Below are 26,469 nucleotides of genomic sequence, written 5' to 3' on the forward strand. Positions count from 1 at the left end.
TCATACATTTCCTCCGCTGTGATTTTATACGGCAGGTTCCGAATATAAAGGATCCGACTGACCTCTGGGGGCAGCCAGATGTTAGCTCGGTTGGCCGCTTGCATCGCCATGGCACCGATCGGAGGGGGGGTGTGCCGCCTTGGAGAGAAACCGCGGCCGGGAAGGGGCCTGCCGGGCTGCGCGCCGCCGCTCACCGCTGCCGCGGGGGACCCGAATGCTATCCCATACGCTAATAACCCGGGTAATTCCTTTTTACAATCTATGTCCTGAACGCTCCGCTTTTCTAAAAAGCATATGAGCGAATCATACGTCGCTTGTCTCTCCATACCTTCGTCAGCGCCGTTGCAGCCTTTGTGAGACTTCGGCGACACGTGGCCGGTGGGACCCTCTGTAGGTGCTCCCGGGCGCGGGGACTGTTCCCTTTCGCCTCCTGCGCTGCTTTCAGGACCGGTACCCGAATCTCTGTCGAACCGTGGCTCGCAGGTTCAGCCCTCTCTAGGGTCCCTGTTCGGGCGCCATTTGTCGCGACGGAGGGAAGACACAGTCGCTCAATATGAGTGACCAGCAGACTTCGTTTATTGTCCCTTACAGTCATCTTTTATGCTTTGTTATAATTAGCTCATACATATTACAAAAGCTAAGCTCATTATTGGTTAGTTGCCTAAATACCAAGCCCGCCCCTAGTTTCTCTTCTGTAGTTATCTGTACCCACCTGCAACATTCTTTTCCCACAGCAATCTTCCTGTTATTGTGTAACTTTTGCTTTACTTCAGATAAGCTGAGAGCGATGTGCATTTTTGTCCAGCCAGCTGGACTATGTCTATGAGACCTTTTTCAGCTAGCCAGTTATCCACATTTACCTTTGCAGGAGTTAGACCTATTGGCTAGCGTTGTACCTGTTGAATATGTTAATGTAACTGCAACTGGTATGGCAGACTGTACCCACATGCCATCACCACTTCAACCTGTGAATAGCACTGGAGTAATTTGGTTTGGTGACCCTTGGAGGTTATGGCTAAAACGTCAAGGTGAACGGGGGTTTTATACAGGGTTTCAAAATGTAACCGGTTCACCTATTTGGGGTGAATTGAAATCTGGGAGTTTCCATGTATATGTATCAGGGGGTTATAAGTTGCCACCAGGAGTCTTTTTGATATGTGGGGACAGAGCGTGGCCAGGGATTCCTTTGTATCCTGTCGGTGGACCATGCTATTTAGGGCGTTTAACTTTGTTTGCTCCACATATGAAAGACTTATTGAAAATGACTCCACAATTTCATAGATCACAGAGGGCACTGCGCACCTTTGATGAAACATGTAATGACCGAGTCGATCTGCAGTCTGTAACAACAAATGTCCTAGCCTCCATATTTATGCCAGGAGCAATGGCAGCATTAAACTCTAAGAATATACGAAGGTTAGTATGTTTGGGAGAGAAGCAATTTAATATTGCATTGCAGATTTTAAGTTTGTTATCGCTTGACGTAGATAGTGTTAGGCATGCTACATTACAAAATAGAGCTGCAACAGATTTTTTGTTATTAGCACATGGACACGGTTGTGAGGATTTTGAAGGGATGTGTTGTGTGAACCTTTCCGATCATTCCATATCTATCCACAAGAAGTTGTCACAACTGCAGGGAAACATGAAGCATATTCTTGCTGATGATAACCCCTTTGATGAATGGTTGAGAGGATTGGGCATAACAGGTTGGTTAAAGACGTTATTGATGGAATACGCTTTGTTATAATCATTATTGTAATGCTTTTAGTTTTTAGCTGTTTATTTTCTTGTTTAAAGAGAGTAGTTTTTAACATAACCAATCAGGCCTGTCTTGTGCAAAAGAAAAAAGGGGGAATTGTAGAAGAATGGCTGCGGAAGCGTGGCCAAAGAATACCTTAAGTTCTGCACAATCCAGGCCTGGTATTAGAATAGGCCTGTAATCAGAATTGTGCTGAAGTTAACAAGAAAGGTAGCCTTGAGCTATTCTTGAATCCTGAGACCAAGTAATTATGTTGTGCCAACAGGCCGTGGCTGTAACAAGCTACAGCTGCTGGGAAAGCAGGTGCAGGGCCAAGAAAGATAGGGAGCGGTATGGGAATATAGGGAGTAACAAACTACAAGGCTGAAGCATAGCAACACAATTAGCTACATGGATAGAATGCTTATTTTAGTCATGATAATTAGGGGTGTGAGAACAGCACGCGCTTAGAGGCTAATAACCAATTGTATTTTTGCTTTGGGAATATGCATGTGTATTGGTTCTATATAAGTAGTGTTAGAAACTAATAAAGTTGAGCAAGATGCATAACTCATATTGAGTAATTTCTTCACTCCGGCGAACCCTTCTCCCCAGCAGCCTGCCCATGGGAAGTGGTGAATGAATTCCTTGCTTTGCTTTGCTTGCGTGCGCAGCTTTTGCTTTACCTATTAAATTGTTCTTCTCTCAACCCTTGAGTTTTACATTCCTTTCCGATCCTCCTTCCCATCTATCTGGGTGGGGAAGAGTGAGCCAGTGGCTGTGTGGTGCTTTGTTGCTGGCCGGGGTTAAGCCACGACAGATGCTTTCCATAGAGCACAAGAGCTCTCGGTTCCCAGGTGTAAGAAATCAGGAAAGGAAGGCAAGAGACCTGCATGGATGAGCCAAGACCTGCTGGTGAAACTAAAGGGCAAGAAGGTAATGCACAGGCAGTGGAAGCTAGGACAGGTATCCTGGGAAGAGCATAGGGGTGCTGCCCAGATGTGTAGGGATGGGGTCAGGAAGGCCAAGGCAAGGATGGAGCTGAACTTGGCAAGGGATGCAAAGAATAATAAGAAGGGCTTCTATAGGTATGTCAGCCAGAAAAGGAAGGTCAAAGAAAGCATACCTCCTCTGATGAACACGACTGGCAAACTGGTAACAACAGACGAGGAGACAGCTGAGGTACTCAACCACTGTTTTGCCTCCATCTTCACTGTCAGTCTCTCTTCCCACACCTCTTGAATGGGTGGACCTCAAGACATGGCCTGGAGGAGCAAAGTCCCTCCCACTGTAAGAGAAGATCCGGTTTGAGACCACCTGAGGAACCTGAAGATACAAAAGTCCATGAGACTCAATGAGATGCATCCCAGAGTCCTGAAGGAACTGGCTGATGTATTTGCCAGTCCACTCTCTATGATATTAGAAAAGTCGTGGCAGTCAGGTGAAGTCCCCGGTTCCTGGAAAAAGGGAAAGATTGCACCCATTTTTAAAAAGGGTAGAAAGGAGGTTCCTGGGAACTACCGACCTGTCAGCCTCACCTCTGTGCCTGAGAATACCATGGAACAGATTGTCCTAGTAACTATGTTAAGGCACATGGAGAGTAGGTAGGGGATTCAAGACAGCCAACATGGCTTCACCAAGGCCAAGTATTGCCTGATCAACCTAGTGGCCTTCTATGATGGAGCGACTGCATCAGTGGACAAGGGAAGAGCTACGGATTTCACCTACCTTGACTTCTGCATGGCCTTTGACACGGTCCCCCACAACATCCTTCACTCTGAATTGGAGATATATGGATTTGCTGGATGGACTGCTTGGTGGATCAGGAATTGGTTAGCTGGTTGCATCCAGAGGTTAGTGGTCAACGGATCAATGTCTGCATGGAGATCAGTGATGAGTGGTGTCCCTCAGGGGTCCGTAATGGGACCAGCACTGTTTAATATCTTCATCAACAACATAGTGGGATCAAGTGCACCCTCAGCAAATTTCCAGACCACACCAAGCTGAGTGGTGCAGTTGACACACCTGAAGGGACTGGATGCCATCCAGAGGGATCTGGACAAGCTCGAGAAGTGAGTCCATGTGAACCTCATGAACTTCAACAGGGCAGAGTGCAAGGTCCTGCATCTGGGTCAGGGCAAACCCAAGCACAAATACAGGCTGGGCAGAGATGGATTGAGCACAGCCCTGCGGAGAAGGACTTGGGCGTGTTGGTCAAAGAGAAGCTCAAAATGACCTGGCAACGTGCGCTCGCAGCGCTGAAAGCCAACCGTGCCCTGGGCTGCATAAAAAGAAGCGTGGCCAGCAGGTCGAGGGAGGCGTTTCTGCCAATCTACTCTGCTCTGGTGAGACCCCACCTGGAGTACTGTTTCCAGCTCTGGAGTCCTCAGTACAGGAAAGACATGGACCTGTTGGAGTGGGTCCCGAGGAGGACCAGAAAAATGCTCAGAGGGCTGGAGCACCTCTCCTATGAAAAAAGGCTGAGAGAGTTGGGGTTCTTCAGCATGGAGAAGAGGAGGCCCCAAGGAGACCTTATTGTGGCCTTTTGATACTTAAAGGGGGCTTATAAGAAACATGGGGACAAACTTTTTTGTAGGGCCTGTAGTGGTAGGACAAGGGATAATGGTTTTCAAACTAAAGGAGGGTAGCTTCAGACTAGATATAAGGAAGAAATTTTTTACAATGAGGGTGGTGAAACACTGGAGCAGGTTGCCCAGAGAGGTGACAGAAGCCCCATCCCTGGAAGTGTTCAAGGTCAGGTTGGACAGGGCTCTGAGAAACTTGATCTAGTTGAAGATGGCTCATTGCAGGGGACTGGACTAGATGACCTTTAAAGGTCCCTCCCAACCCAAACTGTTCTATGATTCTATGATGATTCTACAGTGTCTCCCATACCTGTATGCTCTTTAATTCTTACCCATAAGCTTTCAGAGTCTCATCATCCATCTCCAGACAGAGCTCCATACGTTCCAGTAGTTCTCTAACATAAAGGGCAACTCCCCCTCCTTGTCTTCCTGAACTGTGTTTCCTAAAGTGCCTGTATCCCTCCATTGCAACACTCCTGTCCTGGTAGCCATTCCACCACGTCTCCATGATCCCAATGGGATCATAGCCCTGCAACTGTCCACAGATCTCTAATGCCTCATGTTTATTCTTCATGCTGCATGCATTAGTGTACAGGTACTTTAGAGAGGCACCCCAGCTTGCTAATTTCCCTGAAAGGGCTTTGGGGTTTTCTCCATAACAGTGTCTTGTAGACACTTCCTTGCAGACACTTACATGCAAATGCTGGAGGGGACCCCGCGTAAGCCCCATTTTTTTGGTTTTGTGATCCTTTCCTTTTACATCACCCCAGGGCCTTTGCTTATCTACTCTGTCCAAACCTGCCTTGCAGGTCTGCTGGTAACTCTCTCTGTCCCCCATCATTCCTAGTTTAAAACCCTCCTTAGCATGTCAGCCATCCTACTAGCAAAGATACATTTGACCTACTTATTGACATGGGTCTCTTCTTACCCAAGCAGACAATGATCCTCAAACAGCGTCCCATGGTCATAGAAACCAAAACCCTGTTCCAAGACCAGTTCCGCAGACAATTATTGACTGAAATATCCTCCTGATGCCCCCATGCCCTTGACTACCACCCCCAGAGCTCTGTAGTCATTCCAGAGTCATACTTTGCTGAGGACTGTAGTCCTTACTCCGTTGTTGCAGTTTGGATAATTCTGTGATTCTTAAAAGGGGCCAAAACATTTCAAGCAATTAACAAAGCTTGAAATTCTGTAATCTACTGTGGCTCCAAAGGGCTGATATGATATTTTAATACATTAATTATTTAGTAGTTGTAGAGATGTTTTGCTGCTGTTGTCCAAAAAAGTGGAATTGTTCACCCAATGTGCAAGAGCCAATTGACACAGAGAGTTGAGGTATTTCTTTATTACAGATTTGCGCAAAGCTGGGGGCTAGGTGGTATTCCACAAAGTAAGCCCAAAACTGAGAAGAACAAGAATAATATTTATACAGTCTAGTTATATATATGCATTTTCCAAACTCTACCTAAAAGATACTCTTGGTAATTAGTTATGCATGGTAGTTTTCTGTTGGTCTATATAGCTCTTGCTTCTATTTAAATTACAGTGTATTTTTAATTTACTACACATGTCCGAGGGAGGTGTGGGGGTGTGTGAGTCTTTTAGCCCTGAATTGAGTCGGTGGTGGCAATCTCCCCCTTCCACCTTTACCTTTCCCCCAGTTACAGTCTCATTCTGCTGACAACTTGTCTTTGTTGCAATGAACAGGCTGTTGGCATCTCCTGGGGCAGGATATTCCCCCTTACCAGGCTTGTGGTTCTTCTTCAAGGGCACAGTCATTAATGCAGTTACAGATATACGACTAATATGACTAGAAGTGAATCATTTCATGTTGACAACAATAAGATAATGGGGACTGAATTCATAGCTAGACATCACTGCTTCTATCTTGGGGACTTGGTGCTTTGCACCTGAAGGTGCTGGTTTGTTATGATCCCATTAAGAAAAGCACTCTGTAAAGTATAATTTAAAATGCTATTTATTAGAACTAATGCTATAAAGAAAGAAAGAAAAATATAGATAATTTTACATCCCTTTAGATGCTGGGAACCCTAAGTTATGCAGCATCTAATGGGCCTCCGACCCACACACAGCATGATTTGCAGACCCTGTCCGTAGAAAGGATTTCCCTATTTAGGTCATTCCAGCTATTATAGGATTTTCTTAAAAGGAAAAAAATCTATTTGTCATTTCTACTGGCAAATAGAAATTATATTTTCATGAGAACTTGCTGCACTGTTAGATAAAGGCAAGGCCACGCAGGTGTCATAATCACAGGTACCAAGCAGGAGATGGCTGCAGGCTCCTTTTTTGCAACGAGCTGGCTTAGGTTATCCTGAGGCCAAGGGATATGTGCAGCACGGCACAGGCCTGGGCCTACTCTGGTTAACAGTTATGTATGTGGATCACTAACCAACCAACTCCTCGATATACAGCAGTCTTCCAGTCAGGATCACTACACTTAGTACAGCCATTACTGGAATCCAGTGACTGTTCTAGTATCAGGAGGATGTAGGGAATGAAAATAAAATGGAAAGGATTTAGGGAAGAGCCAAGGAGTGATTAAGAAATTTGAAAATACTTGAAAAAATATGTTTTTGGAAAAAAAAAAGCAAAGCTTGTCATTAAGTAGCTTTATATAAAATAGATAATAGACATTAAACAATACACTGATAAAGTCATAACAAAGGCTAATGGTTCAAAATTGAAGACAAACAAGTGCAGACAAGAAGTAAGGTATGATTTTTATTTAATTTTAACTCAGAGATCCATTAACCTTTAGAACTCCCTTCGCTTCTCAGGACCATATTTGGTTAGTTTTAAATTCAAGATAGATGCTTTTCTGATGGAAGTGTTTTCCTTCCAACACACCAGATTAGTTTAGGAAAACTCTAGATTATTTTTCAGAGGGCTAAAACTGATAATCATGAAAATTCTGATCTTGAAACATTTCTTCTTTCCCCTTCAATAGATGCATTATAAGCACCTATGAAAAAATGTTTTTTCTATCACCATGAGCACCAAGGAAGACCCTTAGTAAACTTCTCTCTCTATATATATATATATAAAGTAGTATGTTCTATTGTTTTTAAGGCTGTACAGTGGTAAATGTTCACGATGAAAGTGAAATACTTTTAGTGGAGACCTAGTGATACTGCAGTGAAATCTGAATCATAGCATGGTATTTCTGGTAAAGTGTTCTTACAAAACCTTGCATATTTTAACTATGCCTTTGACTGGGATAATTACCATTCCCTGAATCTACACTGGTGGTGATGGTACAAATTTATTGTTAGTGCAGTTTGACATGTTCTGTAGGAAAAAAACATCTGCCAACTGTTCACAATTTGTGGTCATATTTGACAAATAGTTTTGATTAGAATTTTTTAGGTTGAGAAACATTAAGTTTAGACACTTTCAGAATTAATCTTTTTTTTTAAGTTTTGTTTTGATACAATATGTTGTTTGGAAATCAATCTATTTTTTAAAGGAGAAAAATGTGAAAAACAAACCAGTCTGGTTTCCTGTTAAATAATGTGTCTTGTTCATTACCCACTGTATTTATTTAAAAGTTCTTTGTTTCGGTTGTTGAACTAAAAATGACATTTTTTTGTGCAAATCTACTTTCTGATTGTATGTGGACTACCTGTGTAATGCATAACACGGGCTTAGTTTGTGCTGCAGTATTATATGCATTTAGATTCAGAACTGTAGCCCATCCTTGTGGCAAGAGGTGATAATTAAATTAGGAGTTTCACCATTTTGATAGAAACATAACAGACTCCATTCCACAGAATTCCAGATGATATCTTTCTTGCCATAAAAAAAAAAATAAATCTGTCATGTTCTCTTAGACCCTTTGCATTTGACAGTTTTGAGAATGTTTGTTCCTAAAATTGCTATGCCAGGCTCCAGTCAGAAGTTCCTACCTACCTAAAGTGCAAGATCAAGCCAGATACCATCTTCCAGTTCCCACAGGTGTCAACTGCACGATGCTATGATTGATGCTTGTCAGATCACTTTCTTAGTAGAGTCACCTTTTTTACAGGACCAATTTAGTTTAAAAAGCTGAGGCACTTACTAGTAAATTTAACTATAAAGTTTAGGGAAGTAAATGTTAGGATGAGGACTGCTGGGTTTAAGTTCTAACAAGAGACCTTTAGTTCAATATTAGGGTTTTTTTACAAAAAGGAGCCCATCTTACTCTGAATTTTTCCACAGGCTGTGGAATCTCCAGTGTTGGAAGCTTTAAAGAGACCTTAGGCAAGGATCTGTGAGGTAAAGTAGAGCCTGCCTTTCAGTAAGGTAAGCCTTTTCTGTGATTCAAGAAGGCAAAATATCCCGGAGACAGGGCATGCAACTAGAATGGAAGAGAACATTGCCAAAAAGAAATATACTTGAGTTATGGATCTTTAAAAAAAAAATTCAAAAAGGAAAAGAATTTTATGTGTATAAAATCTGCCTTTGATCAGGCGTCCAAAATGTTGTTCCTAAAGTTACAGATGCATTTAAAGCATCAAGCCCTCAACAGGCAAGAAAACTGCTATGCTGACTGAATAAGGGAGGAAGGGAAGAAGACTGTCACTACTGAGAGTATCTGCCTTAGGGGTTAAATCTTTGCATTGAACATCTAGACAAACATAAGCATAAAGAATTGCTGGATGGGGTCTTCATACTCATTCTGCAGAAGAAATGAGGTACAACCAAGTGGTACATCTTCTCTGTATTTCCTAGAACAGCTGTGGCACAAAGCCTCCACCATTTGAGTTACAGAAAAAAATTCTTTGTTTTTTAAACTAGCTCCTTTTCTCTCAGGTTCATCCTTTTTTTTTTTTTTTTTTTTTTCTCCAGGTGGTTTATTTTACTTTCTTTTCACAGACACAGATTTCTGTGACTACAATATACCTCAGGTACACAGTGTAGTTCAACATAAAAGTTGAGGATGCTAGCTATTCACAGCAGATAGTTTGCATATCAAATTCTGTGAAAGAATTGCTCCCTGCTCTGCTGCTCTCAAGATCAGGTGCTCTCTTATGTAATAAATGTCACAAGGACAAAATGAAAGACACAAGAACAGAAGCACTGAATCAGCAACTATAGAGTCTTTAGCTTTTAACAACTTGAGTGAGCATGGTTTGTCCCCCAAAGATGTTAGAGAGCAACTTCTAGCATACTTCTCACTCACAGAACTCCTCTGTAGTTCTCAGCTCCTCAAGAACAGATTAATTCCAAGTACTTAGCTAAGAACACACTGCAATTAGCTTCCAATCACAGACCATAACATCATACTGAAATATATAGTGATTTTCTTGTTGAAATGTTGCTTCTATCTGCTGTGCATACTTGATCACTGGAAAAGGCTCCAAGGTAGAAAAATATGCAGTTAGTAGCTGCTGTTACAAAGCATAGGACTTTCATGTCACATCTCATTAATATAAGGAATGGAGGTTATGTAAAAACAGCTATCAGCAAAGTGTATCCTTACCAGTAGATACATGGCATAACTAAATATAATGGCCTAAGGCTGCTAAATACCCATTACGCTGTGGTACATCCTGTGGTCAACATGTACAATGCTCTGGTTATTTCTAAAGCGTTATAATTATACTGTTGTGCCTCACATGGCTTTCTAAACATATATTGCACACAATTCTACTTTAATCAGATATATGGACCAAATTTGTCCCTGCAAGTGACACAGGATTCAGAAGCTACCAAGAATCCAAGCTGGTGGAGACTGATGATTGCCTCAGGAGGTTGAAGTCATAATGTCATCATCTGCAAGAGGATTTTGACAAATCTGGTTTTCAGGACAGGATTTTGACTGTCAGCCAATTCCCTGCAGTAACAGTAGAATCTGTGAAACAGAACTATAAATATATAGAGCAGTTATGAAAATACATCCACTGTTTCTGAGACACGTATGATAAGGATAGTTTTCCACAGATTAGTCATAAGCAAATATTTCCAAAGTATAGGATGGGGATGCTGTATTGTGAAAAAGCAAAAAAAAAAAATACCATCTTCTAAATAAGGAGTAAAGTAAAGGAGTACAAAACCTCTATCACAAACCTGATACTTGGGTTTGGTTTACAGTCAAATATTGTCTCATTGCATTTTGGGAGGGAAAAATCCTTTTGCCAGTCCTGCAACTTTCACTTACCTAATCTAATTCATTAATGGAATGGAACCATTCCAATAAGGTAGAAATAAGGCTATATGGATGAGCCAAGAAGGAATGATCTGCCTCCTGTCCATTCATGTATCAATACATATTTCATTATATTCTAGTGTTGCGCAACTATTTCTCAAGGACTTGGAATAGCTGAGGAAGTCAGAATGTATTCGTAATGAAAAAAATTGCCCTCTCTGTGTGGTGTCTCTCTATTTCTGTTTTAGGGAAATTCTTTCAATGAGAGGATATTGAAACTTCTTTCAATCAGTCAACATTTTTCTCTGAACAGAAAGTTAGACAGATATATATTGCATACTGAGGGTATGGAGGAGACAGTTAAGAATAAAAAAATTCATGTATAAAATTATTTAAACAAGATATAGGATATGAAATAAATGACTCAAATTTGAAACACATCTCCTGTGTTTTTCATCTCACATATCACATGCCTAAAGTACAAAGTAGATAGTGCTTTGCAGGTCAAATTCTGATTCTGAGGAAGAAAAAAAATGCATTCTCTTTTGAGGAATAAAAAATATGCATTCTCTTCTTCAGCCTTCCATAGAACATGCCATTTTCTCTGTTAGTCTAAGAGATCTGTACTCTAGACATAATCCCAAAACCATAGTTGCACTCAGAACATACTTCTGGGAATAATTAATAGAGCACAAATTCCTGGACAGTATTTTAAGCCTGGATAATCTTACTGGTGTTACTGTGTGTCTCTGGGCCACTGTTCAGGAATAATTTCCTATGCACATAGACTGCAAGCATGATATATACGACTCAAAATTACAGAGCAATTATATATTGGCCAACACACAAAAGATAGCTAGCCTAGTAGATATGTGGAAGGGAGCTGAAGACTTCCTCACATGCTATTGTCTTAAGGCATGTTTCTTCATTATAGTAATATTTGCAAGGATTAAATATTAAAAATAAGGTTCCTGTGCTTTGTAAATCCCTACATATTTATTTCTTCTCTGTTGGAGAGGCTTTTTCAATCCTACTGACTCTTCTCTTTTATTCAGGAATCCCACAGGCCTCTTCACTTTAGAGGCTAAATCCTTTCCCAGACTTTTCAACCCTATCCCTCACAGAGTAGCTGCTGTTAGAAGGGAAGGGGCAGAGCATACATTGCCTTTTGTCCCTGACCTTGGCCTGGTTGGCTGGCAGAGAGCAGAGCCTCCATGCCTCCACATGGCAAATCTGGAAAGAGCCTGGATTGTCTTCCCAGAGCAATGTTGCCCACAATGACTTCCTCTCTCCTAACACCTAGCTCTTTTCTTCCCTAGCTCTCTGAAAATCCATACTACAGGAGTTTTATAGGAACATGTAATGAAGCAAGCTCTACACACATTTTCATCTTTAAAAGAGCCCCCCTTCTCTCACCCTGCTCCTCACACTAAGAACATTCTTGAACTGCAGCAAGGCCTCTAAATTTGGTATCCATTATGTTCATTCTTATTTTAAAGTTTTGTGCTGTACATGTAGTATAAATGCAAAGGAGATTGTCTTGAAGAAGGAAAGGTCTTAATTTCTTGAGAGACAAACATAATCCTAGTTTGGTACCTCAAGGCTGAGACAGAAACTGCTACTTATGATGTGCCTCTGCTAAAGTGACACCTTGTGGCTTGAAGAAGTCATTTTAATTTGCTTTCTTTAGCTATATTTGTTGTCCTGAAAGATGCTTGTATACTTCCATAGTATCCTAAATGTCAAGTATAACAGTACTGATCCAGACCAGGGATCTTCATAATCCAGTACTCTGTCCAACAATGGTCATAAATTGATGCTCAGAAAAGAAAGCAGAACAAACATTTGATACTCCTTGATACTCTCACAGCTTTCAGCTATTTTCAGATCAAGGGGTTTTGTTAGCCTGTTTTCATTTGTCTGCTTAAAGCCCACAATGAATCTCTTCCATGTAGTACTTATCCAGTCTCCTGTTGAACCCATGTAAGTGTCCTACATCTACATCATCCTTTGACAAGGAGTTCCATAGGTCTATGACAAACTGTGTAAAGATTCACCTACCTTTGTTTTGAATGTTGCTCCCACTAGTTGCATTTGATGGGTGTATTCTTATACTGGAAAAGGCAGTGAAGAGTTGATCTCTATCCATGTTCCCCATGCCACTCAGGATTTTTAGGTCTCTACCATGTTCCTCCTCCAAACTGTCTCTTTCAGGCTGATGAGTTCTGGCCTACTTAAACTTTATTCACATGGATAAAAAGTACAAAATGTTTAACAGGTCAGGCTACCATGGAAAAGGCGCATGAGTTTCTGTAAGTGATAGCACTGAAAGGAATGACCTACCTAATGCCACATCCTGCCACGTTTGACTTTTCTGACCAGACAGTCACTTACAGCAGAGTCACCTGGAAGCATTTTCAATAAAAATCTAGAGCTCACACTTCCGACTTTGCTGGATACCTTATTCTACCCCATGCCACAAATCCCTGCAATCTACAGTCAGCATTATATAATTGATTATATAATGAAATACTCAAAAACTCAGACTCAAAACATCCACAAGATTCCAACCTCCTTTCCTATTACTCCTTTCACTTTAAATATTTTTGTCTGCTGTTTAATACTCTGATATTGTACCTTTTTGGTCAGTGGAAAGATGTCTCTGGGTAATGCATTGTTACTATGAAGCAAACTAAAGCATTCAATTATGGCCCTAAATCATTTAAACATTCTGGGTGTCAGGTTTAGAATTGTGTGCTAAATACAGTGTTACAGCACTCTCCAAACTATCAAGCTGCAACAAGGTCTTTTACCATCACATACCAGCAATTTATGCTAGGCTAAGGGACAAGATGACTCCCAATGGCTACACCCTAGACCAGTGTATCCAAACTGGGGTTGACAATCCTGGCCATCCTTTCATTAAAACTGTGGGCATGGTTGCAGGCGATGAAGAATCCTATGAGGTAAAATATTTTCACAACGCTATCATATTTGCTTCAGTTTGTATGGTATAATTCACAAGAGCTCATTATATGAACACAGATTCTTAGTAGAATATATATTCCTAAGAGAAATTGTATCCCAGAGAATATATAAGGGGGAGGCCATGTGCATAAAGACAGTATTTTCTCTACCCTTTATGAGGATTTGAATGCTATCCTACATTAGGAAATCCAGTGAATATGATGCATCGCTAAAGGAGCCCTCTACTGCAGTCAAAGATAATAAAATATGTCTTCTTGGGAGCAATATTCTATTTGCCTCCAACAGCTTCTCTCTTTCCTACTACTAAACATAGTTTATGGAAAAACAATGAGACACATCAAAATAAAGGTAATATGGAAATTACATTGTAAAACAATTGAGGCAGAACTGAAAAGAAAATTGCTTCTGTGAAGTGCCAGGCTATTGGACCATGACAAAAGCCAAAGACAGTATTAAGATAGACAAGTTTATGTAATTCTGGAACAAGGAGAATAGAAAAAGAAGAAAATCCTTATTTTTATTGACCTCTGTGGTCTGCTTCCTTCAGTCTACCATGCAACAGTATATATTATTATACAATCTTTTAATAGTATCCCAAATGTTAGGCTGTTCAAGATGGAAGAATACATCTGATATTCTTGAACTACCAGCTTCTGTGATTTGTTTTACTTAGACATGGTGACTGCCTTGAAAAGCTCTGCCAGAGTTATTACTGTACAATAGAATGAAGGTGTGATTGTGACCAGTGTTGACATACCTGTGCTAAATGTCTCTAACTAGCACCAGTATCTAATGGCAGTGAAGACATCGGTATTCTCATATGACCTAAGAACAGGACACAAGCTGCCTGGGAACCAAACATGTATTTTAGTTGCTAATAAATCCTGATATCTAATCTGGTTGCCACCCACATCCAGTACCTATCTGTGGTAACTAGAATAAGCTTGTAACTAAAGTGCAACTAAAGTAAGGTGCAACTGTAAGGTAAGGTGCAATTTTTGTTGTAAAGGTGAGCAACCACTACAGAGCATCTTTTAGGTGAAAATGACTGAAACTTACCACCAATAATCTCCCATTTTATTATTAGGAGAGAGAGGGTGAAATTCCATGTTCTAAGACGTACAGCAGAAACTCAGAGCAACTGAGAAACTCATGGCAAACTGTTGGCAGCTACCCTCTGCTACATAAAAAAGAGATCTATTGAAAATAGATCAGATTTTGAGAGATAATTTTTTCAGAGACCAATTTTCAAAGATACAGCCTACGTATGACCCTTCCCTTAATATTTATCCCTGTCAGCACTTGCAAACTGCCATTTATGGCTGCCATCCAGGAGCCCGTACCAAAGGATTTCCCTTGTGACTGAAGTTAGTGCCTTAAAGTGTTTCTATAATACTGAAGACTCTTTGTAGATTCTCCTGATTCCATAGGTATTTGCTGAGATTTTTGACCCTGTCATTAAAGTGAGACATAATGGCTATGATCCATGCACAATGAAGCATCACACAGACTTGGATGCATCCAAGGTAGGATTTAAATAAAATAATGAGGAAATATGTAGAAGAATGGCTGCAGAAACATGGCCTTAGAATCTCTGAAGATCTGCACAATCCAGGCCTGGTATTAGCACTGGAGTAATTTGGTTTGGTGACCCTTGGAGGTTATGGCTAAAACGTCAAGGTGAACGGGGGTTTTATACAGGGTTTCAAAATCTAACCGGTTCACCTATTTGGGGTGAATTGAAATCTGGGAGTTTCCATGTATATGTATCAGGGGGCTATCAGTTGCCACCGGGAGTCTTTTTTTTATATGTATGGACATAGCGTGGCCAGGGATTCCTTTGTATCCTGTTGGTGGACCATGTTATTTAGGGCGTTTAACTTTGTTTGCTCCACATATGAAAGACTTATTGAAAATGACTCCACAATCTCATAGATCACGGAGGGCACTGCGCACCTTTGATGAGACATGTAATGACCGAGTCGATCTGCAGTCTGTAACAACAAATGTCCTAGCCTCCATATTTATGCCAGGAGCAATGGCAGCATTAAACTCTAAGAATATACGAAGGTTAGTATGTTTGGGAGAGAAGCAATTTAATATTGCATTGCAGATTTTAAGTTCGTTATCGTTTGACGTAGATAGTGTTAGGCATGCTACATTACAAAATAGAGCTGCAACAGATTTTTTGTTATTAGCACATGGACACGGTTGTGAGGATTTTGAAGGGATGTGTTGTGTGAACCTTTCCGATCATTCCATATCTATCCACAAGAAGTTGTCACAACTGCAGGGAAACATGAAGCATATTCTTGCTGATGATAACCCCTTTGATGAATGGTTGAGAGGATTGGGCATAACAGGTTGGTTAAAGACGTTATTGATGGAATACGCTTTGTTATAATCATTATTGTAATGCTTTTAGTTTTTAGCTGTTTATTTTCTTGTTTAAAGAGAGTAGTTTTTAACATAACCAATCAGGCCTGTCTTGTGCAAAAGAAAAAAGGGGGAATTGTAGAAGAATGGCTGCGGAAGCGTGGCCATAGAATACCTTAAGTTCTGCACAATCCAGGCCTGGTATTAGAATAGGCCTGTAATCAGAATTGTACTGAAGTTACTGTGCTGAAGTTAACAAGAAAGGTAGCCTTGAGCTATTCTTGAATCCTGAGACCAAGTAATTATGTTGTGCCAACAGGCCGTGGCTGTAACAAGCTACAGCTGCTGGGAAAGCAAGTGCAGGGCCAAGAAAGATAGGGAGCGGTATGGGAATATAGGGAGTAACAAACTACAAGGCTGAAGCATAGCAACACAATTAGCTACATGGATAGAATGCTTATTTTAGTCATGATAATTAGTGGTGCGAGAACCGCGCACGCTTAGAGACTACTAACCAATTATATTTCTGCTTTGGGAATATGCATGTGTATTGGTTCTATATAAGTAGTGTTAGAAACTAATAAAGTTGAGCAAGATGCATAACTCATATTGAGCGTCTTCTTGACTCCGGCAAACCCTTCTTCCAACAGAAATAAAGATTCAGTGCTGCTTCTTACAATGATGATATTGTACGTAATAGTACTTTCCCCCCCCCCCCCCCCCCCCCGATCCACCTCCAAAGAAAATGAGGAAACTGGCTAAGGAAACTGGGATGCCACAAATGACTGAAATGGCACATCCCACAGGGAGTATGTCTAAATGAAGTGAGGCCTGGTTCTGTCCTTTCTTTTTGCAAGGCTGTTTGTTTACAGCCTAGGTTTTCTGGGGTTTTCAGCATCTGACAAAGGACAAACCAGGCTAGCTTCTACATGGTCTTTCTTTCTCTTCCATATTCTTCTCTTCTAATTTCCTCTCTTTACTGGACCTCTTTCACCTGACTACTCTATTCAATTACACCCTGACATCATGCAGAAATGTCAGAGGCATGAGACTGTGTAAGAGGAGCAAGCCAGGAGCCAAGAATGATAGCAAGACAGACAGAACATTTGGCTCACCAAAGGCACAGTTCTACAGTACCCAAGCAAGAACAGGACAGGTCTAGTTACAGTAATCAGGTTCAGCCAACAGCCCAGTGATAGAGAAAGCCATAGTGTCAAGGCAAGTCTGAGGTCAGGTCAGTGAGGCAGGGTCAGGATAAACAAGGTACAAGGCCAGGCACAGGCATACCTATAAAGTATCTCAGGCAAGGATTGAGGGCGAGTGCCTTAGATTAAATGCAGCTATAACCAAGGTGTAAAGACCCCAGATGAAAATTCTCACAGATCTTTTTCAGACAGCTCTTTTCAAATTTGTCAGCTCCATGGTTACACAGCTGTGCAATATCAGAGCTGGTTAAAACCCAATGGAGAGAGGGTGAAAGAGGTTTGCAGAGCTTGGTGCACTCATGGCCCTAACATCAAGCTAGTTACATCCCTACCTTGTTCTTAACAGAGGGATTAATCCTAACTCATACTAAGCATTTAGGCCTCTGCCTAATGGCACTGTGAGTCTGTTCATGAGATAAACATGTATTTAAGGATTAGACTGAAAGCATCCGCCCCCGCATACACACAATCAAATCTATTGCTTAGTATTTCCTTCATAGTTCAATAACAGTGTAGATTAGCATCATCTTGGACTTTCCTCTTTCAAAAGATCTTCCATACCTGGCCTTCTTTCTATGTTCGTATCCATATTTCCAAAAGCCACTTAGATCCTTTCATATTCCTTGCTGGAGGTAAGAAGGATCAGCTGGTTTGTCACATTGAGTCAGCAAAAGAACTTCGGAGTTCCTAAAAAGCCCTTAGTATCTGAAACACTGGGGGGGTGTTCTTAATATTCCGTGATATCTAGGAGAGGTCATGATCCCTGGTCAGAAAGATGCCCCATTTTTATATGATGTGTTTTTTAAATAGTAGTGTACAAAATGGGGGACTGTGTGTAAATTAAAAAAGCATTCTTCCTTCAGATCACCCATGGTCAATTTGATGAGCGCTATGTCCTCTCATCATGTGTACGTACTGATCGTAGCATCCGGGGCCTCAGCCTTCCTCCAGCTTGTACCAGGGCAGAGAAGAGAAGTGGAAAATGTTGTGGTCACTGCTCTAGCTGGGCTGAAAGGAGACCTTTCTGGAAAGTACTATAGTTTGTCCAATATGTCTGAGAAGGATCAGCAGCAACTTATTGATGTAAGTATAACTCCGTATTATGTATAGGGCTTTTGCATGTGAATAAGAGCCACATGTACACTCAGAGAAAATGCAAAAATGAAACTGATTTGGGGAAATTAGTTCAAATGGTGCCTACATATTTTGGAACCTCTAAAATTAAGGGTAGCAAGCATGCAGGCCAAGATACAAATTCTCAATGTGACACACACAAAGAGATCACAATATTCATAAATTCAGAATCTAATTTGACAGAAAATAAAATACAGGAACATGGGAACATAAACATACAACCATAAGTATTTTGTTTTATAGTTCCTTAAAACCAGTTGCTGGTAAAAGACCACCTTGCTTTTCATGTGCCTGGAAATGGTTCCCAGGACTGGCTGTTCCATCACCTTCCCAGGGATCGAGGTGAGCCTGACTGGCTTGTGTTTCCCTGGATCTTCCTTCTTGCCCTTCCTGAAGATAGGAGCGCCATTTGCTTTCCTCCAGTCCCCAGGCACTTCTCCCAATCACCATGATCATTCAACGATAATGGAGAATGGCCTTGCAACGACATCTGCCAGTTCCCTCAGTACTCGTGAGTGCATCCCATCAGGGCCCATGGACTTATATATGCCCAGTTTACTTAAATATTCCCCAAACTGATCCTCTTCCACCAAGGGTACATGTTTACATCTTCCTTGCTCCAGCCTTTGCCCCTGGTCTCTGGGGCCTGGGATTCCCCAAGGCCGGTCTCGCTAGTAAAGACGGAGGCATTTGTTACGTCAGCCTTTTCCATGTCCTGTGTCACCAGGCCCCCTATTCCATTCAGCAGTGGGGCCACATTTTCCCTAGTCTTCCTTTTTCCACCTATGTACTTCTAGAAGCTCTTGTTGTTGCCTTTGACATCCCTGCCCAGATTCAGTTCCAGGTGGGCTTTGGCTTTCCTAACTGCATCTCTGCATGCTCAGACAGTATCTCTGTATTCTTCCCAGGTTGCCCATCCCTGCTTCCACACTCTTTATGCTTCCTTTTTGTGTTTGAGTTTGTCCAGGAGCTCCTTGTTCATCCACACAGGCCTCATGGGATCTCTGCCCAACTTCCTGTTTGTTGGGATGGACCGCTCTTGAACTTGGAGGGGGTGATCCTTGAATATTAACCAGCTTTCTTCAGCCCCTCTTTCCTCCAGGGCCTTATCCCATGGGACTCTTCCAAGCAGATCCTTGAAAAGGCCAAAGTCTGTTCTCCTGAAGTCCAGGGTTGTGAGTTTGCTTTTCACCCTCCTCCCTCCTTCCCCTCAGGATCCTGAACTCCACCATCTCATGGTCACTGCAGCCAAGGCTGCCTTTGACCATCACATCCCCAACAAGCCCCTCCTTCTTGGTGATCAGGAGGTCCAGCAGAGCACCTCTCCCCATTGGCTCTTCTGTCACTTGGGCGAGGAAGTTGTCATTGATGCTCTCCAGGAACCTCCCAGATTGCTTATGCCTTGCTGGTGTTGTCCCTCCAGCAGATATTGGTGTGGTTAAAGTCCCCCAGGAGGATGAGGGCCTGTAAATGCGAGACTGCTCCTAGCTGTCTGTAGAAGGCCTCATCCACTTGTTCTTCTGGGTCAGGCAGCAGACATCCCCTACAATGTCACTCATACTTGTCCTCTTTCCTTCCAAATAACTCCATATGTGGACTATCTCAAATGCATATTTTGTATCCATATATTTACTCTGTTTCCTTTGGAAACCTTCAAGGCTTGTCTTAGTGCTATCAGTTCTGCCCTCTGGGCTGACATGTTGATGGGTAGAGCCCCAGCCTCTATCACCTGTGTGGTTGCAACCACTGCATATCTAGCCATCTGTCTTCCATCTTGTACAAAGCTACTACCATCAATGAACAGTTCCAAATCAGGATCAGTTAATGGTTCATCCCTCAGATCCTGTCTGCTTGAATATACATGTTCAGTAGTTTGTAGGCAATCATGATATAGGAATTCAGAATCCTTTACTTCTGAATTCAAAACCATTGCTAGGTTCACCGCTGTGGTGGTTTTAAGTTCCACATTATCCTGCTCCAACAAGATAACTTGATATTTGAGCATGCAGCTTGGAAACAACTGATGCCCCCCCTTTTATTCTAAACCAGAAACCACCATATGTGGAACACATATCATAATTCTCTGTCCCATCATTAATTTTCTTGCTTCTTGAATTAAGAGAACAGTTGCAGACACAGCACGCAAACATCCTGGCCATCCTTTGCTCACATTGTCCAACTGTTTGGAGAAATATCCCACAGCTCTCCTCCATGTTCCCAATCACTAAGTCAGCACATCCAGGGTTAAATGTAGTTGTTCAAATACAAATAGCTCAAAAGGCTTAGACAAGTCAGGTAGTCCCAATGCAGGTGCTGACATCACAGCCCTTTTAAAGTTCTTGAAGTCTGCTCGGCATTTGGGGGTCCCTAGTAAGTGGTTCTTTTTTGACCCCTTCAGGGTTTCATAAAGGGTCCATAGTTGAGGATCCACAGTCTGCACCATCCGACCATGCTCATGAATTCTCTCGGCTTCTGCACAGCTCTTGATTCTGGAGTTTAGCAGATTGCCGCTTTCCTGTCGGTTCCCAGTTTCTGCTATCCTTGGGAAATCTCAAATCCTAGATAGAGCATATTTTCTTTTCCCACTTTGGCTTTACCCTTCAATACACTATATCCTCTTTGGCCTAAGAAATTCAACATGCTTATAGTCATCTGCAAGCATTCTCCCCAGGTTTCTGCAGCCAATAAAATATCATCCACATACTGTAATACTATTGTTGTGGTTTAACCCCAGCTGGCAACCAAGCACCACGCAGCTCACTCCCCCCCACCTGGAGGGGTTGAGAGGAGAATAAGAAAGGAATGTAAAACTCAAGAGTTGAGATAAGAGCAATTTAATAATTTAAACAGAATAAAAAGGTAAGAACAATGACAATAACACCAACAACAGTAAAAATAATAACAACAGCAACAACAACAGTTATAATGGAAAGGTGGGGGAGAGGATAAAATCCAAAGGAAAAGGGAGAAAGGAAAACAAGTGATGCACAGTGCAACTGCTCACCACCCGCTGACTGATGCCCAGCCAGGCCCCGAGCAACCATTTCCCCCTAGCTAACCCTCCAAGTTTATATACCAAGCATGACGTTCCATGGTATGGAATACCTCTTTGGCTGGTACAGGTCAGCTGTCCTGGCTGTGTCCCCTCCCAGTCTCTTGTGCTCCTCCAGCCCTCTGGCTGGCAAGGCCCAAGAAACTGAAAAGTCCTTGATTTAGTATAAACATTACCCAGCAACAACTAAAAACATCAGTGTGTTATCAACATTGTTCTCATATCATAGCCAAAACACAGCACTGTACTAGCTACTAAGATGACAGGTAACTCCATCCCATCCAAAACCAGGAGAATCCTTCCAGATTGTCCTTTTTTCCACAATTTCAATTCCTTTGCCAGCTGATTGCCAAATATTGTTGGACTGTTTTGAAGTCTTGTGGCAATACTGTCCAAGTAAGTTGAGCTTTGTGTCCAGTGATGGGCTTTCCCATTCAAAGACAAATATTGCCTGGCTACTTTTGTCTAGAGGTATGCAGAAGAAAGCATCCCTAAGATCAAGCACCATAAACCACTTATGTTTTTCCTCTAAGAATGTCAGCAAGGTATATGGGTTAGCTACCATGGGATGAATATCTTGAACAAGCTGATTTATGGCTCTTAAATACTGAACTAATCTATACTCCCCATTCGGTTTCTTTACTGGCAATATTGGAGTGTTATATTCTGATTCACGTTCTACTAACAATGCATAATTTAAAAATTTCAATATTAACTATTCCAAACTCTTCCTATCCTCCCACTTAACAGGATACTGTTTTTGTCTTACTGGTTTTGTTTCAGACTTTAAAATGATTCTTACTGGCTCAGTCAACTTGGATCAACTTGGGATTCCACTAGCCCATACCAAAGGGGTTACTGCACCTTCTACTTCTTCAGGGATTTCTTCCTTTGATCTCTGTGTAGTCTGTAACATAAAAATCTTTGCCTCCACAACTTTTGATTCAGGTATTAACAATTGTGTTTCCCCATTAGTAAAGACTACCTGTGCATCTAGCTTACTCAATAAATCTCTTCCCATCAAAGGCATTGGGCATTCAGGCATATATAAAAATTGGTGAGTTACCCATTGCTTTCCTAACTTAAATTTTAAGGGTTGCAGGAAGGGTCAATTCTCACTTTTCCCTGTGACACCAACATTTACAGCCTCTCAACTAAGACCTCCTCTACAAGTATTGAGTACAGAGTAAGTAGCTCCTGTAACTACCAAAAATTCTATCTCAATGTTCCCCAACATTAATATAACCAGGGGTTCAGCTGGGCATGACTCTTTCAGTCCCCTTCAGGACTCATCATCTAATATCATCAACTTAATGGCTTGCAAAGCAGGATACAAGTTCCTGACCTGAGGGCTTTCCTTCTTCCAGTGTCCCTTTTCCTTACAAATTGCACATTGGTCCTCTGCTACCTGGGGTTGTATAGATTGTGTGAAAGGAGGCAACCTGCCCCTTCTAATTTTTGAAGTTTCTTTCTTATATCTGGGGATGATTGCCCTATAAAAATATAGATTAATTGAATAGCTTAATCTGGATTCTCTGGATCTAAATTACTATATTTTATAGCAGCTATTTTTAACCTTTTCATAAAAGCCATTCAGCTCTTGTTTCACTTCATACAATTTGGACCAATTGATTGCCTTTGGCATAGCATGTGGAATGCTAAATAATATCCGTCTTTGATACTTTGTTATTAACTCTGGCAGTCCGTGTTGGTTTGGGTCCCACCCTGGATCTATAGAGGGGAAATTCTAATCCACTGTCCCTTGTAAGTTACCAGTAGCATGTATCCCTTCTACTTGCTTCCTTGTGGTATGTAATATCATTTTCTTCTCAGTTCCATCTAATAATGTGTCTAATATCTGTAAAACCTATAAATCATTTCAATCTGAATCCTGAGTTTTAATTATAGTTTCAAATATCCAATCCGAATCCTGAGTTTTAATTATAGTTTCAAATATCCAATCCGAATCCTGAGTTCTAATTATAGTTTCAAATACTTTCTCCACTCTTTCTGGATCCTCCCTATATATTCCTGCAGTCTCCTTCCACGATTTTAAATCGGTAATTGAGAATGGTACTTTAACTGTCACTGGCCCGTTATTCCCAACTGCTTGACAAAGGGGATCTTGAAAAACTTCTCCCTCTGTTGTTCTCTAGTTCTACCTGCTATTGGACTAAATAATTCTGATCCATACCCTCCCTCTCTCTTGCTCCTACCTTCTCCTTCATCCAAGTTCCTACCTAGATTCTCATCAGGATCTCCTAATCTTTGATAAGGAGCCACCATAAATTCTAAATCTTCCTCTTCTTCCCTATCACATTTCAAACATCTTTTTCCAATGCTACAAGCCAAACAACGTTACAAATTCCTCCCTTCCCCTTCTTTTTCCAAAGCCAAAACCATAGGATCTCATGGGATTATTCCACACTCTTTCTTCCATTCTGGATGATTTCTTAATGTGAAAAATAAATGTACATATGAGAGTTCATCCCATTTTCCCTCTCATCTGCAAAATAACGTCAATTGCAATATGGTGTTGTATCTTTAAGTTCCATTCTTTGGCCTTTTTTCTTGGTCATTAAGGGTATACATTGGCCACCAATGATTACAATATTCTGTGAGTGTTTTTCAAGTGAGAGGACTTTCCCCCACCTTTCCCCAATGCTTCAATAAACATCCCAAAGGAGATTTCTTTAAAATACCTCCTTCAACAGATTGAACGGTTCCCATGATAGTAAACACAGATTAAAATAAACAAAAAACCCACCTTAAATAGGACAATACAAGAATCCAAGACAATTCACTTACACATACATTCTTATAAAAAAATTTAATCTTAAAACATAATCCAAGTCTCAATATCCAATACCGTTCCAAGATGAAAACCACTATTGTATGCAGCAGGACTCTACCCCACAATTACCAACCAAAATACCAACCAAAACCACAACTGCACACAAAATCGTTCCACAGACTTTCGTCTAGCAGAACTAAAACCTTCCCTTTAGGTACCTTTATAGCCCAACTCTGAGGAGCTTTCGCCATATCTTATGGGCAGGCAACCCCCCTTTTCAAGGATCCCGTTCTTTACAGGACAACGCTGTGTGCCTTATGGGCAGCCACAGCACAACCCTGCGCACCTTATGGGCAGGCAACCACCCTTTTCCTGTTCCAATAAAGGAATGCCTTTACCTTCCAGGGGTCTTGCTCAGACCTCGTTGGTCCAGGGATCAGAGGTTCTCCCCAAGGTACCAGCTGGAGGTCCTGTTATCCCGTGGATCCATTGAGATTCAGAAGCAGAGTCCCATCTGGGTCGCCAAACCTCTCACCAAATTTGGAATGAGAAAACTTCTTAACACCAGTGTAGGAGATCTTGGAAAATCAAAGCAAGTGTCACAAAATCATTGAGACCAGAGTGAGTACAGGGATGTAATAATAATAATTAAAAAAAAAAATAGCAAGAGTACAAATGAAGGTATGGGCGACCTCAGGAATGCAACCACCATACATACTTTCCACATGGTGTCTATAAAGCAGCCCACAAAATTTCATGTTCTCCTTTAGTTTAATAAAAGTATTATATAGGCTATATGAATGTATGTATATAAATTAATGATTTTTTTTTTAAAATATGAGGGTATTCCCTTATATTTAGAGACATGCAGAAGGCTTACTATATAGGACCTTTAGGTCTGGGGTTTTTTTCCTTAGGTATGTAACATGGGCTCAGCAGATTGTTCTAGAATATCTTCACTTGCCTCTAAAAAAAAGAAGCTGGGGTAAAGGCCAAACAACCCATTTCATCATTTTGCAAATTAAGCAAGAGGGTTTCTTAGAGTCATTTGCATGTTTCACACCTCTTCTAAGTTCAGAGGGATAGTGTAGGATTTTGGCAGGCCTTTGTAGGAAAACCAGTGCCCAAGGATTTTTCTTCTGAGACCTTAGAGACAGTAGCACTGCAGCTGTTTCTCCCTTCACTTGATCTGATGCAAGGCTGGGACCCAAAGGGAAAGTATGTTATTGCTGTGTATCTGATGACCTACATCTGGGGTGCCATATGCAATGCTCATTAGCTGTATCTCAAGGAAGACATTGTGGAATGAGGTATAAAGGCTACTAAAATGATCGTGGTGTGATGGAGCAGCTGCCTTATGAGGAGAGGCTGAAAAAGCTGGATCTCTTCAATTTGGGAAGGAGAAGGCTGAGGGAGGATCTGCTTAAAGTTTACAAAATTGAAAGGTTGTAGATAATGAAGAACTGTATTCAGTAAATCCTACAGCCCTAGATATAGGGAGCACTTAAACCCAAACTTCCCTAATAGTTTAATTAAAACAAATAAAAGAAAGTTGTCTTCACACAGATCTTCTGAAACTTGTTGCAGTAAGAGGCAGTGGAGGCAAGGCAGTTACCAGCAGCTGGAGAGAGAGATGAGACAAATCCATATACAACAGATCCACAAGCAGTTTCTAAAGGAAAAGGGCAGGGACTGCCTCTAGTAGTCTCAATCCAGCAGCCATGAATATTGGGGAATTTGGATGGAAATGGGCTGCAGCAAACATCCCTCCTTGTTTGCTTCTCCTGTAAAAGCATCTCTGCTGCTGTTGCATACAGAGTATGGGCCCAGACAGATCCCTGATCTCATGCAGGAAAATGATTCTTACATCCTTTTCTGCTACCTGTCAAGTAGGAGCTTTCCCATCTCATATCTGTAGTTGTGAAAGCAGTCTCAATCTCATCCTCAACTTTTCAGAAGCCACAGCACTTCATTTTTTTGTGTTTCTGATTTAAGCATAATTTTTTTTTTCTCAAATAGTTAGGAGTGACAAGCCCAATTCTGGAGCAATGCCTGAATCCTAACTTTGGCTTTTATACTTCATGTATAACATTGTTCAACTAAGCAGCATTACACTCAAGTAATTTCCCTGCGATGCATATTTTATCCATCTCATAGGAGAGTTTTATACTTTTAACAGACTTTATAACAGTAATAATGTCATTCAGATAATTATATCATAATTGAACATTTTTGGCTTTTACTGCAGTTTGCTTAATACTTTATGATGGCAAATCTCTCATAATTCCCACTTTGTTGGGAATTATTGTTTTAATTATTACACTTCAAATATATCACTTTGGCAGAGTAGGAAAGCTACAGTATGGAACAGTCATATTCATGAATGCTTTAACGAGTTACCAGCTTTTTCATGTGGGAGGCTTTTAGTCCTGTCACCTCT

At 41.2% G+C, this 26,469-nt stretch overlaps 1 protein-coding gene and 1 pseudogene across 1 annotated transcript; both read left to right on the forward strand.

Moving 5' to 3' along the window:
- Positions 1–13,304: 13,304 nt before the first annotated feature.
- Positions 13,305–18,133, forward strand: LOC129734854 (creatine kinase S-type, mitochondrial-like). Its single transcript, XM_055700187.1, has 3 exons — positions 13,305–13,446; positions 14,899–14,994; positions 17,913–18,133. Exons 1-3 carry the CDS (start codon positions 13,333–13,335, stop codon positions 18,087–18,089), a joined length of 387 nt encoding a protein of 128 aa, XP_055556162.1. The 5' UTR covers positions 13,305–13,332; the 3' UTR covers positions 18,090–18,133.
- LOC129734950 (transducin-like enhancer protein 4) overlaps positions 18,100–26,469 on the forward strand; it is a 42,435-nt pseudogene continuing 34,065 nt past the window's right edge.

This window comes from Falco cherrug, assembly GCF_023634085.1.
Source record: "Falco cherrug isolate bFalChe1 chromosome W unlocalized genomic scaffold, bFalChe1.pri SUPER_W_unloc_1, whole genome shotgun sequence".
NCBI lineage: Eukaryota > Metazoa > Chordata > Aves > Falconiformes > Falconidae > Falco > Falco cherrug.